This window comes from Odontesthes bonariensis, chromosome 7 (genome assembly GCF_027942865.1).
Source record: "Odontesthes bonariensis isolate fOdoBon6 chromosome 7, fOdoBon6.hap1, whole genome shotgun sequence".
Taxonomy (NCBI): Eukaryota; Metazoa; Chordata; class Actinopteri; order Atheriniformes; family Atherinopsidae; genus Odontesthes; species Odontesthes bonariensis.
Window position 1 is genome coordinate 35,571,289 of NC_134512.1, and position 15,342 is coordinate 35,586,630.

Consider the following 15,342-nt stretch of genomic DNA (forward strand, 5'->3'; position numbering starts at 1 on the left):
CTTTGTAAGTGGACAAACAACCGAGAGAGCCCAACGACACATCACCCACTCACCATTTGAGATTGATACCCCCAGATCAGCCTCCCAGAGCAATTTAAGACGACCCATGCCCTCAGCTGGGGGCAACAGAGCACATTTAACCTGGTTATTAGTTTTCAGGGCATTGCTTGGGCTCAGAAAACAAAACTATAGCATATACTATAACCTGTTAATATTCAGGACTTTTTATGTTCAACTGAATATTTGCAGACACATTTATTTCAGATACTTTGTAGTAAACAGTTAAAATGTTTCAAATGTGCCAGGGTTTCTTACTTTACTGACGTTTAGACATTGTGACCCAATATAAATGTAAGCCATGAATGTGTACAATTGCCTGACCGAGACCCTCACTATAATCAAATCTGAATGATGATTATTTTTGAAAGTACATTTCAAATGAGGAATACTGATCTGACTTTTACTGTAAGAGTCAAAACCAGATTTTAAGTCACTGGAATCTTTATATACATGAAAATAGAATAAGCTGCTCTTTGCTCTTTCATTTAGAGCACGCTATACAAAGTATTTGTACCCAGCCCCTGGCTCAGTACCATTATGTTAGCTGCCAACAATTTGCAATATCTATTTCCTCTCAAACATGTAGCCTGAACATTTAGAGGATTAAAAAATTATTCAAATAATCACTTAATTCTTATGGATAAAACTTTTAAAAATATAAAAAAGACAAAACTCTTTGGCTGTTTCAGTGCCACAGAACTTTGGGTTGTTTTACTAAAGTAAATAGAACTAGGAGCTAAGAATTACCAAAGGTTTTCTCCTGGCTCACGTTGGCTGTTTTATTAAATTGTAGTACTGAACTGAATAGTGAACTGAACTCATTCAGAATATCAATTCTGGTGTAAGAGAATTTAATTCTAAGAAGTCAGAGTAGATAAGTAACATTTATTGAATTCATTTCAAAGGTGTTTATATCATTAGGTGTTGCCTACACCAAACTATCCTGATTGATGCTATCATTTTATTTGCCTCCTGAAATGTGAAACCCAGAGTCCCTCTACAGTGTTTGAAAAGAATGTATAAGCTATTTACTTTGCTTAGATTTTTCTATAATTAGTCTCATAAATCAGTCGTCATTCCGACCTTCTTTGGCAAGATAGCCTGCTTCAATATTTGCCCTGTATGCAAAATAGATTGTATATAATGAGTAGAGTAGAAGCCTCAGAGTGTGGTAGAAGACCAGTGAAGTTACTGCTTGTGGTGAGGTTCACAACTATTAAGACTAAAAGCATTAACAAGTATTCCTAGTTTGACAAATTAAGAGTGTCAAATGTAATACATACTTTAATGCATTCTGTTTTTCACACAACTTGAAACTAAAAATCTATATTTCCTGCCATTCTTATATAAAGTAAGCACGGTTACAGTTTTAACAATTTTTAGTTGTTTATTTTATTAACTGAAACATGTTTTTTTTAACAGGGTGGAGGAACTAAAACATTCTTTTTACATAAGGAAAAGGAAAGGTATGTAATATAGTTTTTTTCATTTCTAATCCATAGATATGTATATTTAATCAGGGGCCAAATGTGTACATCTCCATTTTCTAAATTACAAAAAAAAAAGGCATATAGAGTAGGAACCACAGGCTCAGTCTCTCATATATCAGCTGAATGCTAATTCTGATAAGACCTTGTTTGATGAAGATCAGTTAACTGTACAGTTAAAGAACAAGCCCATAGCTTCTGGTCAGTGACAACAGCAGAACACTTCGGTGAGTAAGAAACTTCTTAGACTGTTGTTATGTGACTTGATACAGACATACGCTACCACCATGAGTACGGACGCGGAGATGGCCTTATATGGCAAGGCTGCCATTTACCTTCGTAAGCCAGAGAAGGAGAGGATTGAGGCTCAAACCGCACCATTCGACTCCAAAAACGCCTGCTATGTGTCTGATGCTAAAGAGCTGTACTTGAAGGGACTGATCACCAAGAGAGACGGTGGCAAAGTCACCGTCAAACTCTTGCTCACCCAGGAGGTTGGTACATTTAGGTCACATTCAAATGGGTGTTAATCGGGATCCCTTCTAATCGTGATGGATTTCCTGTTGTAGGAGAAGGAAGTTAAAGAGGATGAAGTCTTTCAAATGAACCCTCCCAAGTATGACAAAATTGAGGACATGGCCATGATGACCTATCTCAATGAAGCCTCTGTGCTGTATAATCTCAAAGAGCGTTATGCAGCATGGATGATCTACGTAAGACAAACTCACTAAAAGGCAAACAGAAACATTGAGAGTCACTGTAGTTGAAGGGAATATTAAACCCTATTAACTTAAAATGTCTATTATTTCTTTCAGACCTACTCTGGGTTGTTCTGTGCAACTGTGAACCCCTACAAGTGGCTCCCAGTGTACGACTCTGAAGTCGTCGCTGCCTACAGAGGCAAGAAGCGTATGGAGGCTCCACCCCACATCTTCTCCGTCTCTGACAACGCTTATCAGTTCATGCTTACTGGTATGTCCTGAACATGAAAGAATTTGTTCATACAGAATTTGGTGGTTTTGGCTGACATACAGAGTGAATATCTCCATTTCTTATTTTTAACAGATAGGGAAAACCAGTCTGTCCTGATCACGTAAGTCTCACATTCATTGACTTTATTCATATTAACTGAACATCCTGATCAAATACTAACAAGTCTGTGTCTATACCCAGAGGAGAATCTGGTGCTGGAAAGACTGTGAACACGAAACGTGTCATCCAGTACTTTGCCACCATCTCTGTTGGCGGAGGAGATGGCGGAAAGAAAGAACCAAGCAAGTTCAAGGTGTGTTATGACAACATTTCTAAAAATACAGAATACTTACAGATGAAAATCTTTTTCTAATGTCATTTCTTTAAAACTATAAATTATAGGGCTCACTGGAGGATCAGATCATTGCAGCCAATCCCCTGCTGGAGGCTTATGGTAATGCCAAAACTGTGAGGAATGACAACTCTTCACGTTTCGTAAGTATGGAATTGTTTCTCCATGTTGTTAAACATTTCCCATGTGGATGGACTTTTAACGATTCCTTTGTTCCAAACAGGGTAAATTCATCAGAATTCATTTTGGCACAACCGGCAAACTGGCTAGTGCTGATATTGAGACATGTAAGTAGTTTTCATGTAATAATTAAGGGGAATCCATTTAACAGTCTTAAAGGAGCTAAACATGAGACTAATGAACAAAATTTACAGATCTGCTGGAGAAGTCTAGAGTGACATTCCAGCTTCCTGATGAGAGAGGCTACCACATCTTCTACCAGATGATGACAGCCCACATACCTGAGCTGATTGGTAAGCAGGCTGAGTTCTTGCCGTGTCAAATGGAATCTCAGTCATCCTATAAAACAACGTGTTGACCATTTTACCCTTTTTGATTCTTAGATCTGGCACTCATCACAACCAACCCCTATGACTTCCCCATGTGCAGCATGGGTCAGATCACTGTGGCCAGCATTGATGACAAGGTTGAGCTGGAAGCCACTGATGTGAGTGATCTTCTTCGATCAAACATCAGTTATTTTGTGGAAGTTGAATGATTATATTTCACGTGGATTGTTCTTTTCAACAGAATGCCATCGATATCCTGGGCTTCACCAATGAGGAGAAGCTGAGCATCTACAAGATGACTGGTGCTGTTCTTCACCATGGTAACATGAAGTTCAAGCAGAAGCAGCGTGAGGAGCAGGCTGAGCCAGATGGCAATGAAGGTGAGAAAGACATGTGGGATATCTGCTCTGAATATTTGCAACCGCATGAGTATATGTTCATAACAGACAATCACTGTGTCATTCTGTATGCATTTATTATAAATGTTTACTATAAAATGTTTTTAGAGGCCGACAAGGTTGCTTACTTGTTGGGTCTGAACTCCGCTGACATGCTGAAGGGTCTGTGCTATCCCAGAGTGAAGGTCGGAAATGAGTTTGTCACCAAGGGACAGACAGTGCCTCAGGTAAACATGAGCAATTCATATCAATAATGCCATTATTTAGTCAAATGTTACTGATGCTACTTCCATATAGATAAAACATTAAAGTTTAGTAGATAACAGGAATGTCACTTTTCCCTTTACTTGTACTTATTACTTTTCCACTGAACACTGAGTGCATTCATTACAAATCAACTGCCATCAGAGATGCTTCTTTAAATAGAGAATATATATAATGTGAATCTTACAAGCCTAGAAGCAGGTTCGGTGATCTTGCTGTTTACAAAACAGTTAGCCGACATTCATCAAGTCATGGTCTTGTTTTACTTTAGGTGAATAACTCTGTCACTGCCCTGGCCAAGTCAATCTATGAGAGGATGTTCTTGTGGATGGTCGTCCGTATCAACCAGATGTTGGACACTAAGCAGCAAAGAAACTACTTCATTGGTGTCCTGGACATTGCTGGCTTTGAAATCTTTGATGTAGGCCTTATTCCTCTAATTCAACATCAAATACTTTTCATGACAGTGGGTTTTCTTACTAAAATTAATGATTTGTCTACAGTTCAACACCTTGGAGCAATTGTGCATCAACTTCACCAATGAGAAACTGCAGCAGTTCTTCAACCACACCATGTTCGTCCTGGAGCAAGAGGAGTACAAGAAGGAGGGTATTGTCTGGGAGTTCATTGACTTTGGTATGGACTTGGCTGCCTGCATTGAGCTGATTGAAAAGGTATACTTTAAGCTCATGATTCTATATTGTGAAGGTATTACTACAGCGTGACAGAGGGGTACTGTTGATTCATGACACACCTTATCGCTTTCTCCTTTACTCAAGCCCATGGGCATCTTCTCCATCCTTGAAGAGGAGTGCATGTTCCCCAAAGCTAGTGACACTTCCTTCAAGAACAAGCTGTATGACCAGCATCTTGGCAAGAACAAAGCCTTTGAGAAGCCAAAGCCTGCAAAGGGCAAGGCTGAGGCCCACTTCTCCCTGGTGCACTATGCTGGTACTGTGGATTACAACATCGCTGGTTGGCTGGACAAGAACAAGGACCCACTGAACGAGTCTGTCCTGGGGCTGTACACGAAGTCCTCATGCAAACTGCTGGCTGTTATCTATCCTCCTGCTGCCCCTGAGGGTATGATTTTTGATAACGTAAATTGTACTTGGAAGATTCTACTTACTTTACATTTTTGTGTGTGTTCAATGTAAATTTGAAGTCTCACATTCGACACAAAGTTTCCAATTGATATCACATTCTGAAATACAGAGGCTGGCAAGAAGGGAGGCAAGAAGAAGGGTGGCTCTATGCAGACGGTGTCTTCACAGTTCAGGGTAAGGTTTGAAAAATACATTAAAAGTCTTTTGAGGCTCACATCCATTTTTCTTGGATTTGATGACAAAAATTCTCTACTTTGTACATACAACAGGAGAACTTGGGCAAGCTGATGACAAACTTGAGGAGCACCCATCCTCACTTTGTGCGCTGCCTGATTCCCAATGAGTCAAAGACTCCAGGTACGAAAGATATATTCTTTTATCGTTGGTGTGTACTGGTTTGATTCATTTCATATTGTTTTTTATTGCACTAACGGAGATAATCTGATTCTACAGGTCTGATGGAGAACTTCCTGGTCATCCACCAGCTCAGGTGTAACGGTGTGCTGGAGGGTATCAGAATCTGCAGGAAAGGTTTCCCCAGCAGAATCCTCTACGGTGACTTCAAGCAGAGGTACAATTTCTATGTTTATTACACTTCTGTTCTTGAAAAACTATAAAAATGACATGATAACCGAGACCATCAACTCTCTCATAAAAGATACAAGGTATTGAATGCCAGCGTCATCCCTGAGGGACAGTTCATTGACAACAAGAAGGCCTCAGAGAAGCTGCTTGGATCAATTGATGTTAATCATGATGAGTACAGATTCGGACACACCAAGGTAAGTTTTTCAATAAATATTTTGTTATAAAGGATAATATGTCAAAATCCCTTTTTTTTCTTCTTTTAGCATCAATCTATTTTACTGAAAAGTTAGATGGGGAACAGGAGGGACAGCAAATGAAAAGATGTGGAGGGTGCTAAAAGGCTGGGCTTCAAAATTTAAATGAATTGAAAGAATTTTTCTCGTTGGTCCAGCCAGGAGCAGTTTCCTTTCAGTGACAAGAATTCAGCACAACTGCATGCATCTCTGAAAATGTTTTCTTGATTGATTGTGTAAGTTCTCTGAGTCTTTTTGTTGTTTAGTATATATAGCAGACATAAGATGTTTCAATACTTTGTTTGTTCAGGTGTTCTTCAAGGCTGGTCTTCTGGGTGTCCTTGAGGAGATGAGAGATGAAAAGCTGGCAGCTTTGGTCACAATGACTCAGGCTCTTGCCCGTGCTTACCTCATGAGGAGGGAATATGTCAAAATGACAGAGAGGAGGCATGTGGAAAACAGAAAACTATGAACATTCAGTCATGTTGAAATGATCAAGTCCATTTGTCTATAACAGAAACTTTGTGTCCACAGGGAGGCCATCTATACCATCCAGTACAACGTGCGCTCATTCATGAATGTGAAACACTGGCCATGGATGAAGGTGTACTACAAGATCAAGCCTCTCCTGAAGAGTGCTGAGACTGAGAAGGAGCTGCAAGGTATGAAGGAGAACTATGAGAAGATGACAAACGACTTGGCTACTGCCTTGGCCAAGAAGAAGGAACTGGAGGAGAAGATGGTGTCTCTTCTGCAGGAGAAGAACGATCTGCAGCTGCAAGTTGCATCTGTGAGTAGAAATCAATCAGGAGCTGTACTTTTTTATGGTGTTTGTGGAATGTTAATGTGCAAATCTACTTTTTCAAATGTAAACTAGGAAGGAGAGAATCTGTCAGATGCTGAGGAGAGATGTGAGGGACTTATCAAGAGCAAGATTCAGATGGAGGCCAAACTCAAAGAGACAACTGAGAGACTGGAGGATGAAGAGGAAATCAATGCTGAGCTTACTGCCAAGAAGAGAAAGCTGGAGGATGAATGCTCTGAGCTCAAAAAGGATATTGATGACCTGGAGCTTACCTTGGCCAAAGTGGAAAAGGAGAAACATGCCACCGAGAACAAGGTTTGGACATTTTTAACTGTTCGTGCAGATCAGATAGAACAGAGTGCCATCAAGTGATAACAACATCTTTCTTGGACATGTAGGTGAAGAACCTGACTGAGGAGATGGCCTCTCAGGATGAGAGCATTGCTAAACTGACAAAGGAGAAGAAAGCCCTTCAGGAGGCTCATCAGCAGACTCTGGATGACCTGCAGGCTGAGGAAGACAAAGTCAACACTCTGACCAAAGCCAAGACCAAGCTTGAGCAGCAAGTTGATGATGTAAGTTTCTAAAGTTTCCTGGATTGGCAAAACAAGATTCTTATTGAACCTGATAACAACAATCCCACATCATTTTTCAGCTTGAGGGTTCTCTGGAGCAAGAGAAAAAGCTTCGCATGGACCTTGAGAGAGCCAAGAGAAAGCTGGAGGGTGATCTGAAACTGGCCCAGGAATCCATCATGGATCTGGAGAATGACAAGCAGCAGTCTGATGAGAAAATTAAGAAGTAGGAGTAGATTCTTTTCTTCAAACTCCAGCGTGGTTCTCGACATGTATGAGTTCTCACAATGCACATTCATTTTTTCATAGGAAGGACTTTGAAATCAGCCAGCTCCTCAGCAAGATTGAGGATGAGCAGTCAATGGGCGCTCAGCTTCAGAAGAAGATCAAGGAGCTTCAGGTGACTGATTAATTGTGTTGAATCACACAGTACTCTGTATTGAAAGTTCAAAGATTACTGAAGGACAATATATCCACATCCAACAGGCCCGTATTGAGGAGCTGGAGGAGGAGATCGAGGCTGAGCGTGCTGCTCGTGCCAAGGTTGAGAAGCAGAGGGCCGACCTGTCCAGAGAACTCGAGGAGATCAGTGAGAGGTTGGAGGAGGCAGGCGGCGCCACTGCAGCTCAGATTGAGATGAACAAGAAGCGTGAAGCTGAGTTCCAGAAGCTCCGTCGTGACCTTGAGGAGTCTACTCTGCAGCATGAAGCCACTGCTGCAGCTCTGCGCAAGAAGCAGGCTGACAGCGTTGCTGAGCTGGGAGAACAGATCGACAACCTGCAGCGTGTCAAGCAGAAGCTTGAGAAAGAAAAGAGTGAATACAAGATGGAGATCGATGACCTCTCCAGCAACATGGAGGCTGTTGCTAAAGCAAAGGTACACAACGCATTCATTTGTACTTATTAAATCAAATAAATGAAGACATGTACAGGTAAAATCTGACTGATTCCATTTCTGTCCTCCACATTAGGGTAATCTTGAAAAGATGTGCCGTACTCTTGAGGACCAACTTAGCGAAATTAAGACCAAGTCTGATGAGAATGTTCGTCAGCTCAATGACTTGGGTGGACAGAAAGCTCGTCTCCTCACAGAAAATGGTATGCACCAAACAAAATTTCACTGCATACAGCTTCAGTGTATGACCACGAAAATGTACACAAACTAATCTCTGATGACCATTTTCACACAAGGTGAGTTCAGCCGCCAGATTGAGGAGAAAGAGGCCCTCGTCTCTCAGCTGACTAGAGGCAAACAGGCCTACACACAGCAGATTGAGGAGCTGAAGAGGCAGGTTGAGGAGGAGGTCAAGGTAAGACACATTTAAGTGTGTATTGCTCTCACTTGTTTGTCATTTAGAAATGTTACTAATTCATTTTCATGTTTCAACCAGGCTAAGAATGCTCTTGCCCATGGACTGCAATCAGCCCGCCATGACTGTGATCTGCTGAGGGAGCAGTTTGAGGAAGAGCAGGAGGCCAAGGCTGAGCTTCAGCGTGGTATGTCCAAGGCCAACAGTGAGGTGGCTCAGTGGAGAACTAAATATGAAACTGATGCTATCCAGCGCACTGAGGAGCTTGAGGAATCCAAGTGAGTAACTTTAAAAAAAAACAATAGCTTTTAGTTTAAAACATCTTGCTAGCTTCAGTATGCTTTTAACAAATCTATACACTTTTTCAAATTTGTGAATTAAGAGCATGACATTCAAACAAAAACAGCAATGTTTTTTCTTAAGCCATAAAATATGTAATTCTTTATAAACTAACTGATACGTATATCCACTCAAAGATCAATCTTGCTATTCTTCATTCAAGGAAAAAGCTGGCCCAGCGTCTTCAGGAGGCTGAGGAACAGATTGAGGCTGTGAACTCTAAGTGTGCTTCCCTGGAGAAGACCAAACAGAGGCTCCAGGGTGAAGTGGAGGACCTCATGATTGATGTGGAGAGAGCTAATGGGCTCGCTGCCAATCTTGACAAGAAGCAGAGGAACTTTGACAAGGTAGCATCAATGACCTTGGGCGACAAAGATATAAACCCATTCATTCATTTATCAATGTATTGTATGAATTGTATCAATAAATAACTCAAGTGTACAAATTGTTTTTATCTAGGTATTGGCAGAGTGGAAGCAGAAGTATGAGGAGGGTCAGGCAGAGCTTGAGGGAGCTCAGAAAGAGGCTCGTACTATGAGCACTGAACTGTTCAAGGTGAAGAACTCCTTTGAGGAATCCCTGGATCAGCTGGAGACAATGAAGCGTGAAAACAAGAACCTGCAACGTGAGTTCTGACCAGATTGTGTCTGCTCATTGTGTTATTATTATATTTTTTTACATGTAAACTAAAAACTATTCAAACATGTCTTTGCAGAGGAGATCTCAGATCTGACTGAACAGATTGGTGAGACTGGCAAGAGCATCCATGAGCTGGAGAAGTCCAAGAAGCAGGTGGAGACAGAGAAGTCTGAGATCCAGACAGCTCTTGAGGAGGCTGAGGTAAATTTTTTGTGCGAGTTCTTCTTAAAAGAAATGTCCAGTTCTGACAACACCCTCTGTAAAATCTTTGCGGACAGAGTAAATACTTTTGTTTTTGATATCGTTAGGGAACTCTGGAGCACGAGGAGTCTAAGATCCTGCGTGTCCAGCTGGAGCTCAACCAGATTAAGGGTGAGGTGGACAGGAAGCTTGCAGAGAAAGATGAGGAGATGGAGCAGATCAAGAGGAACAGCCAGAGGATTGCTGACTCCATGCAGAGCACTCTGGATGCTGAGGTCAGGAGCAGGAACGATGCCCTGAGGATCAAGAAGAAGATGGAGGGAGACCTGAATGAGATGGAGATTCAGCTGAGCCATGCCAATCGCCAGGCTGCTGAGTCCCAGAAACAGCTGAGGAATGTGCAGGCACAGCTCAAGGTATTGTCAGACACAGAGCCGTGGCAGGGACCTAGATGACATTTTGGTTATTATGGGACTTAAATGTTGTTGTTGTTTTTTTTTCAGGATGCTCAACTGCACCTTGATGATGCTGTCAGAGCCCAGGAAGACATTAAGGAACAAGCTGCTATGGTGGAGCGCAGGAACGGTCTGATGGTGGCTGAAATTGAGGAACTCAGAGCTGCTCTGGAACAGACAGAGAGGAGCCGCAAAGTCGCAGAGCAGGAACTGGTGGACGCCAGCGAGCGTGTTGGACTCCTGCACTCTCAGGTAAAAAAATTGACAACTTCTCTGAAATTTCACAAATCTAAACCATTCAGTCAAGCAAAAAATAACTTGGCTAAATCTGATCTTTTAGAACACAAGTCTTCTGAACACCAAGAAGAAGCTCGAGTCTGACCTGGTTCAGGTCCAGGGTGAAGTAGATGACAGTGTTCAGGAAGCAAGAAATGCCGAGGACAAGGCCAAGAAGGCCATCACTGATGTAAGTTTAAATTCAATTTGTTTTCCTTTAAACTGCTATTAAGCTTTGAAAACATTTCATCCATAAATGTTATTTTCTAGGCTGCTATGATGGCTGAGGAGTTAAAGAAGGAGCAGGACACTAGTGCTCACCTGGAAAGGATGAAGAAGAACCTCGAGGTTGGCGTTAAGGACCTGCAGCACCGTCTGGATGAGGCTGAGAACCTGGCCATGAAGGGTGGCAAGAAGCAGCTCCAGAAGCTTGAGTCTCGGGTAAGAGGATTATGTTGAGATTTCTGAGGTGGAACAAATCTATACAAAAAACATACAAAAACTCACAGATTCTAATTCACACATTTTTTTTTTCATTTTCTGAAGGTTCGTGAGCTGGAGTCAGAGGTTGAGGCTGAGCAGAGACGTGGTGTTGATGCTGTTAAGGGTGTCCGCAAATATGAGAGGAGAGTGAAGGAGCTCACCTATCAGGTAACCACATTACAATCACATTAACACTGAACACAAACAGTACATATTATTCTAATTCCATCCTTGTCTTTACAAAAATGAAACATTTAAATTCACATTTTCTATTACAGACTGAGGAGGACAAGAAAAACGTTGCCAGGCTGCAGGATCTGGTTGATAAGCTGCAGCTCAAAGTGAAGGCCTATAAGAGGCAGTCTGAGGAGGCGGTAAGGAAAAAAGTCGTCTTCATACGACTACTTGATGTATTGCATATGTTGTCGGTCTTCAATTCCTCTACAACGTTAAGCATTTTATTCTGTCGTGTATTCCAGGAGGAGCAGGCCAATGCTCATCTGTCCAAGTGCAGGAAGATCCAGCATGAGCTGGAGGAGGCAGAGGAGCGTGCTGACATTGCAGAGTCTCAGGTCAACAAGCTGAGGGCAAAGAGCCGTGACTCTGGCAAGGTAAATATATATCACTTTAATGGGCATGTAAGTTTGTTAAAGCAGATAGAATTCAGTGTTCAGGCTTTGTTTCAAAACTGTTTGTGTCCTGTTTAATTGGGGGTCCTAGCAGCGAAGCTGCAGGAACCCATTGAGATCGTAGCTTTTCCTATTATTATTATTATTGTTCAGTTTCTGCTGCAATTGAAGTCTATGGCAGCCCCATGAACGCAATGCGAGAAAGTTGTGAAATTTGGCACACGTAATTAGCCAAGTGCCAATCACAAACTCAAGAATTTTCATGGCCCAAGAGTCTACTCTCTAGCGCCACCAACACGCCAAAGTTCAAAGTGCATTTAGCCTAATAACTTTGGACTACTTTGTCCAAATTTCACAAATGAGGCATCGTTGGAATCCTTGGATGATGACGAGTCCAACGCACACTATGGCGTCAATTTGCGTATACTTAAAGGGGATAGAGAATCAAAATCGTCTTTTTCCCGTTTTTGGTGTTAGTTCTGAGTCTCCCCGCTGTGGGGAGTACACACGAAGTGCCAGCAAGTGTCATAACCTCGGTTTCAAGTACTCCCCTTTTTAGAATAGCCCCCAGAATATCCCCCAATCCGTTTTTGTGAAAAAGTGACGTCACTTTTTCAGCAATCGCCCCCCCGCACCCAAGTCCACAGCCACCACGTTTCAGACACGCCCCTTCGGCGAGAAACAGGAACAGGTGTGCCTTCCAAGGCTGTGAAAGCGGACTACGATCGTTACATATTCCTCCCCCGGAAAGCAATGTTCGCGATCTTTTATTTATTTTTATCAGCATCCCCAACCGCCGACTTTTCCTGTGCTCTTCGCATTTCACAGAGTACAGTTTCACAAAGCTTGCACGATTCCGAGCATCAGAGTAGATGGTCAGTTCTGACAGGGACAGACAGACTGCAGCGAGCTGTGGCTCCGCTGAGAAGGTGATCGGCTGCACGTCTCCAGGACTATGGGGCGAGCAGGTCGGATCACAGCTGACCCTTCTCACGCTGCACATGGACTATTTGCACCGCTCCCCTCGGGCAGGAGGCTTCGGTCCCTTCGGACCAGAACCTCCCGTCCCAAAAACAGTTTTTTTCCCCCTTGCAGTTGGACTTATGAACACTTCATAATCACCTCATAACCTGCCCCAGTCACTTTACCATCATTAAAATTGCACTAATGAAGCTGCACTGTTGTTGCTCTGTATATTGGATACGCCACAGCAAATTCCAAGTTAGTGAACACTGTTCACTAACAATGGCAATAAAACGAATTCTGATTCTGATGAGCTTTCTTTCCAGTCAGTGTATTACTCTATAGCTCTGTTTTCAGTGAGAGCAAGGGCAGCCAATCAAGCAACGGCAACCTGCATTTCATAATGAAGTTGCCAGATAAGCTCTGAAACGACGCTAATAAGGGAAAAAGACGCATTCTAAACCCAGCATAGTAACAGCTGTTTCAGAGAGCCTTTTAGGGAGGTTCTGAGCCATTACAGACCCAACCAATTTTTTTTGGGCTACATATCACATCACAGAACAAGGATTAATGCCCCATTCAACCATTCTCTATCACCTTTAAATTTTCTGCCATTTTGAATTTTATCAAAAAGCTTAAAAAAGCATTTCAGGTCACAGAGATTGTCCAATTTTCACGAAACTTGGCACATAGACTCTTAAGACCAAGCCGCACAAAAGTTATTGTGTGGAATTTTGAATTAGGCTTCCATTTTTCCATAAAAGCCAATCAAACTCGAGGTTGATGCCGCCAAACCGGAAGTGAAGCCATATCTTGGCAACCATTTGATTTTATGACGTCAAACTTCTCACACAGACTCAAGACTAACAGAAGAGGCCCAAGAAGTTTGGTGACGTGTGGCGTATAGGTGGCGCTATATGTAGCAAAAATGCATTTTTGCTCATATCTTTGGACCCCTTGGGCCAAATTTCACAAATGAGGTACCAATGGAATCCCTGGATGCAGACGAGGTCAACGCACCTCATGAAGTCATCTGCGCCATGTTGGATTTTCCGCCATTTTGAATTTAATTGAAAACCTTCAAAAAGCATTTCAGGCCACTGAGATTGTCCAATCTCCACGGGACTTGGCACATAGAATCTTCAGACCAAGCCGCACATAAGTTATCATGTGGATTTTTTTATTTCACTTCCGTTTAACCGCGGCAGCCAATCAAACTCTACGCCGACGCACAAACGGGACATTTGGCCGTATCTCTGCGATGCATTGATGTATCAATACCAAACTTGGTGCATGGATTCACGACCCCTTCCTGAGAAGCCCAAGCCTTCCCTATTGTGCCATTCTGCTAGGACCCCCACATTGCTGCTTGCAGCTATATTTGATGTAAGGTTTGAACTAATCAAACTTAAATCTAAAACAATGTCAAACTTAAACATCACTGATCCACATTCTTTTTCTTTGTTTTTACAGGGAAAGGAGGTTGCTGAGTAAAGCACATTGTGTTTCTTAGAAATGTATCATATAATATGATGTCATTCATTCTGAAACAATAAAGAATATTGCTGCTCTCACACTGCTGTCTATATTACTATATTTTTCTTTTCCATTCAATAGCCCAGAACTCAAGCCAAAATAATTCAATAACATTTTAGGTTACATGACCAAATAATTTTCAGTCAGAAATACAGATTAGTTTGTTTGGAGAAACACCAAATATTAGAGAAATAAATCATAATGATTTCGACACATTGTACCACATGATTTGAAAATTGTAAAACAATTTACTGAGATAAATGTGGTATGAAATGTGTGACAATGAACTTAACTTAAAAAAAAACACTATAAGAATGAAAAAAAGATCATTAATTACCTTTAATTAAATAAAGGGCTTTGATCAGAGACATTTCAGCCACAAAACCAAAAAGAGGTTGCCAAAACTATATTAAGCTGGGTATACAAAAGGTTAAAAAGGTTAAACCTGTCAGTTCATATTCAAGTCAACATGATTTAGATACATGTTCTGAATTCAAGCAGGACAATTGGTTCATTACAGTCCTGCATTAGAGATGCTAAAGTAACAACAACAGTATGAATAATAAAAATATAAATATTGCAAACAAACATACACACATGCAAGTTTTTGTTTTTTTTTACACTATGAACAAAATGGTGTCATGTGCATTAGCTGCACGCTATTATGTATTTATCAATACATAATAGAGAGGGGAGCATTAAGTGTGAGTGATTGTGGATGTGTGTGTGTGTGTGTGTGGATGTGTGTGTGTAGTATGGTATTTTTGTGTTTAAATGTTTTTTATCTTGTTTTGGACTTACCTGTAATAATGATCTCATACTACTGATGACTATATATATGTTTTTGTAAGGATCCCCTCGAAAATGAGATGATGCATCTCAAGGGGCTATCCTTGAACAAAACAAACAAACAAAAAAAATAATAATTGCATGGTTATTGCACTTGTGATTACTTCTTTGTCCAAGTTTCAGTCTGTTGACTAAAATAAAGTTTGAAGGAGAAATTGTACAGCTGCATGAACATATGAAACAAAACTGACATTACTAAAACATCTCAGTCAAACATGAGTTACTCTAACTTTATAGTTGTGCCACATGAAGTTAATTAGATAAAATAGCATCAGCTGCACCATTAAAGCTGTTCTTAAGTATCCTGAACAGCC

The 15,342-nt window shown here is 41.3% G+C and overlaps 1 protein-coding gene across 1 annotated transcript; it reads left to right on the forward strand.

The window, feature by feature from the left end:
- Nucleotides 1-1,218: 1,218 nt before the first annotated feature.
- LOC142384902 (myosin heavy chain, fast skeletal muscle-like) lies at nt 1,219-14,137 on the forward strand. Its single transcript, XM_075471208.1, has 41 exons — nt 1,219-1,260; nt 1,483-1,526; nt 1,820-2,041; nt 2,117-2,260; nt 2,363-2,519; nt 2,613-2,640; nt 2,721-2,832; nt 2,922-3,014; nt 3,095-3,158; nt 3,246-3,344; nt 3,435-3,538; nt 3,622-3,760; nt 3,887-4,005; nt 4,314-4,463; nt 4,546-4,716; nt 4,822-5,125; nt 5,258-5,322; nt 5,418-5,505; nt 5,602-5,719; nt 5,807-5,930; nt 6,280-6,416; nt 6,504-6,759; nt 6,847-7,089; nt 7,173-7,349; nt 7,430-7,575; nt 7,659-7,749; nt 7,836-8,225; nt 8,320-8,446; nt 8,540-8,658; nt 8,740-8,936; nt 9,161-9,344; nt 9,457-9,622; nt 9,713-9,837; nt 9,945-10,253; nt 10,341-10,544; nt 10,633-10,758; nt 10,839-11,009; nt 11,115-11,219; nt 11,330-11,425; nt 11,531-11,689; nt 14,117-14,137. Exons 3-41 carry the CDS (start codon nt 1,835-1,837, stop codon nt 14,135-14,137), a joined length of 5,835 nt encoding a protein of 1,944 aa, XP_075327323.1. The 5' UTR covers nt 1,219-1,260; nt 1,483-1,526; nt 1,820-1,834.
- The last annotated feature ends 1,205 nt before the right edge of the window (nt 14,138-15,342 follow it).

What these genes read in the sequence shown, in the direction of transcription:
- LOC142384902 (XM_075471208.1), top strand. Translation starts at nt 1,835, where the DNA reads ATGAGTACGGACGCGGAGATGGCCTTATATGGCAAGGCTGCCATTTAC. An exon ending in AACTCTTGCTCACCCAGGAG is followed by an intron (nt 2,042 to 2,116) that starts GTTGGTACATTT and finishes TTCCTGTTGTAG; the next exon opens with GAGAAGGAAGTTAAAGAGGA. An exon ending in TCGTCTCCTCACAGAAAATG is followed by an intron (nt 8,447 to 8,539) that starts GTATGCACCAAA and finishes TTTTCACACAAG; the next exon opens with GTGAGTTCAGCCGCCAGATT.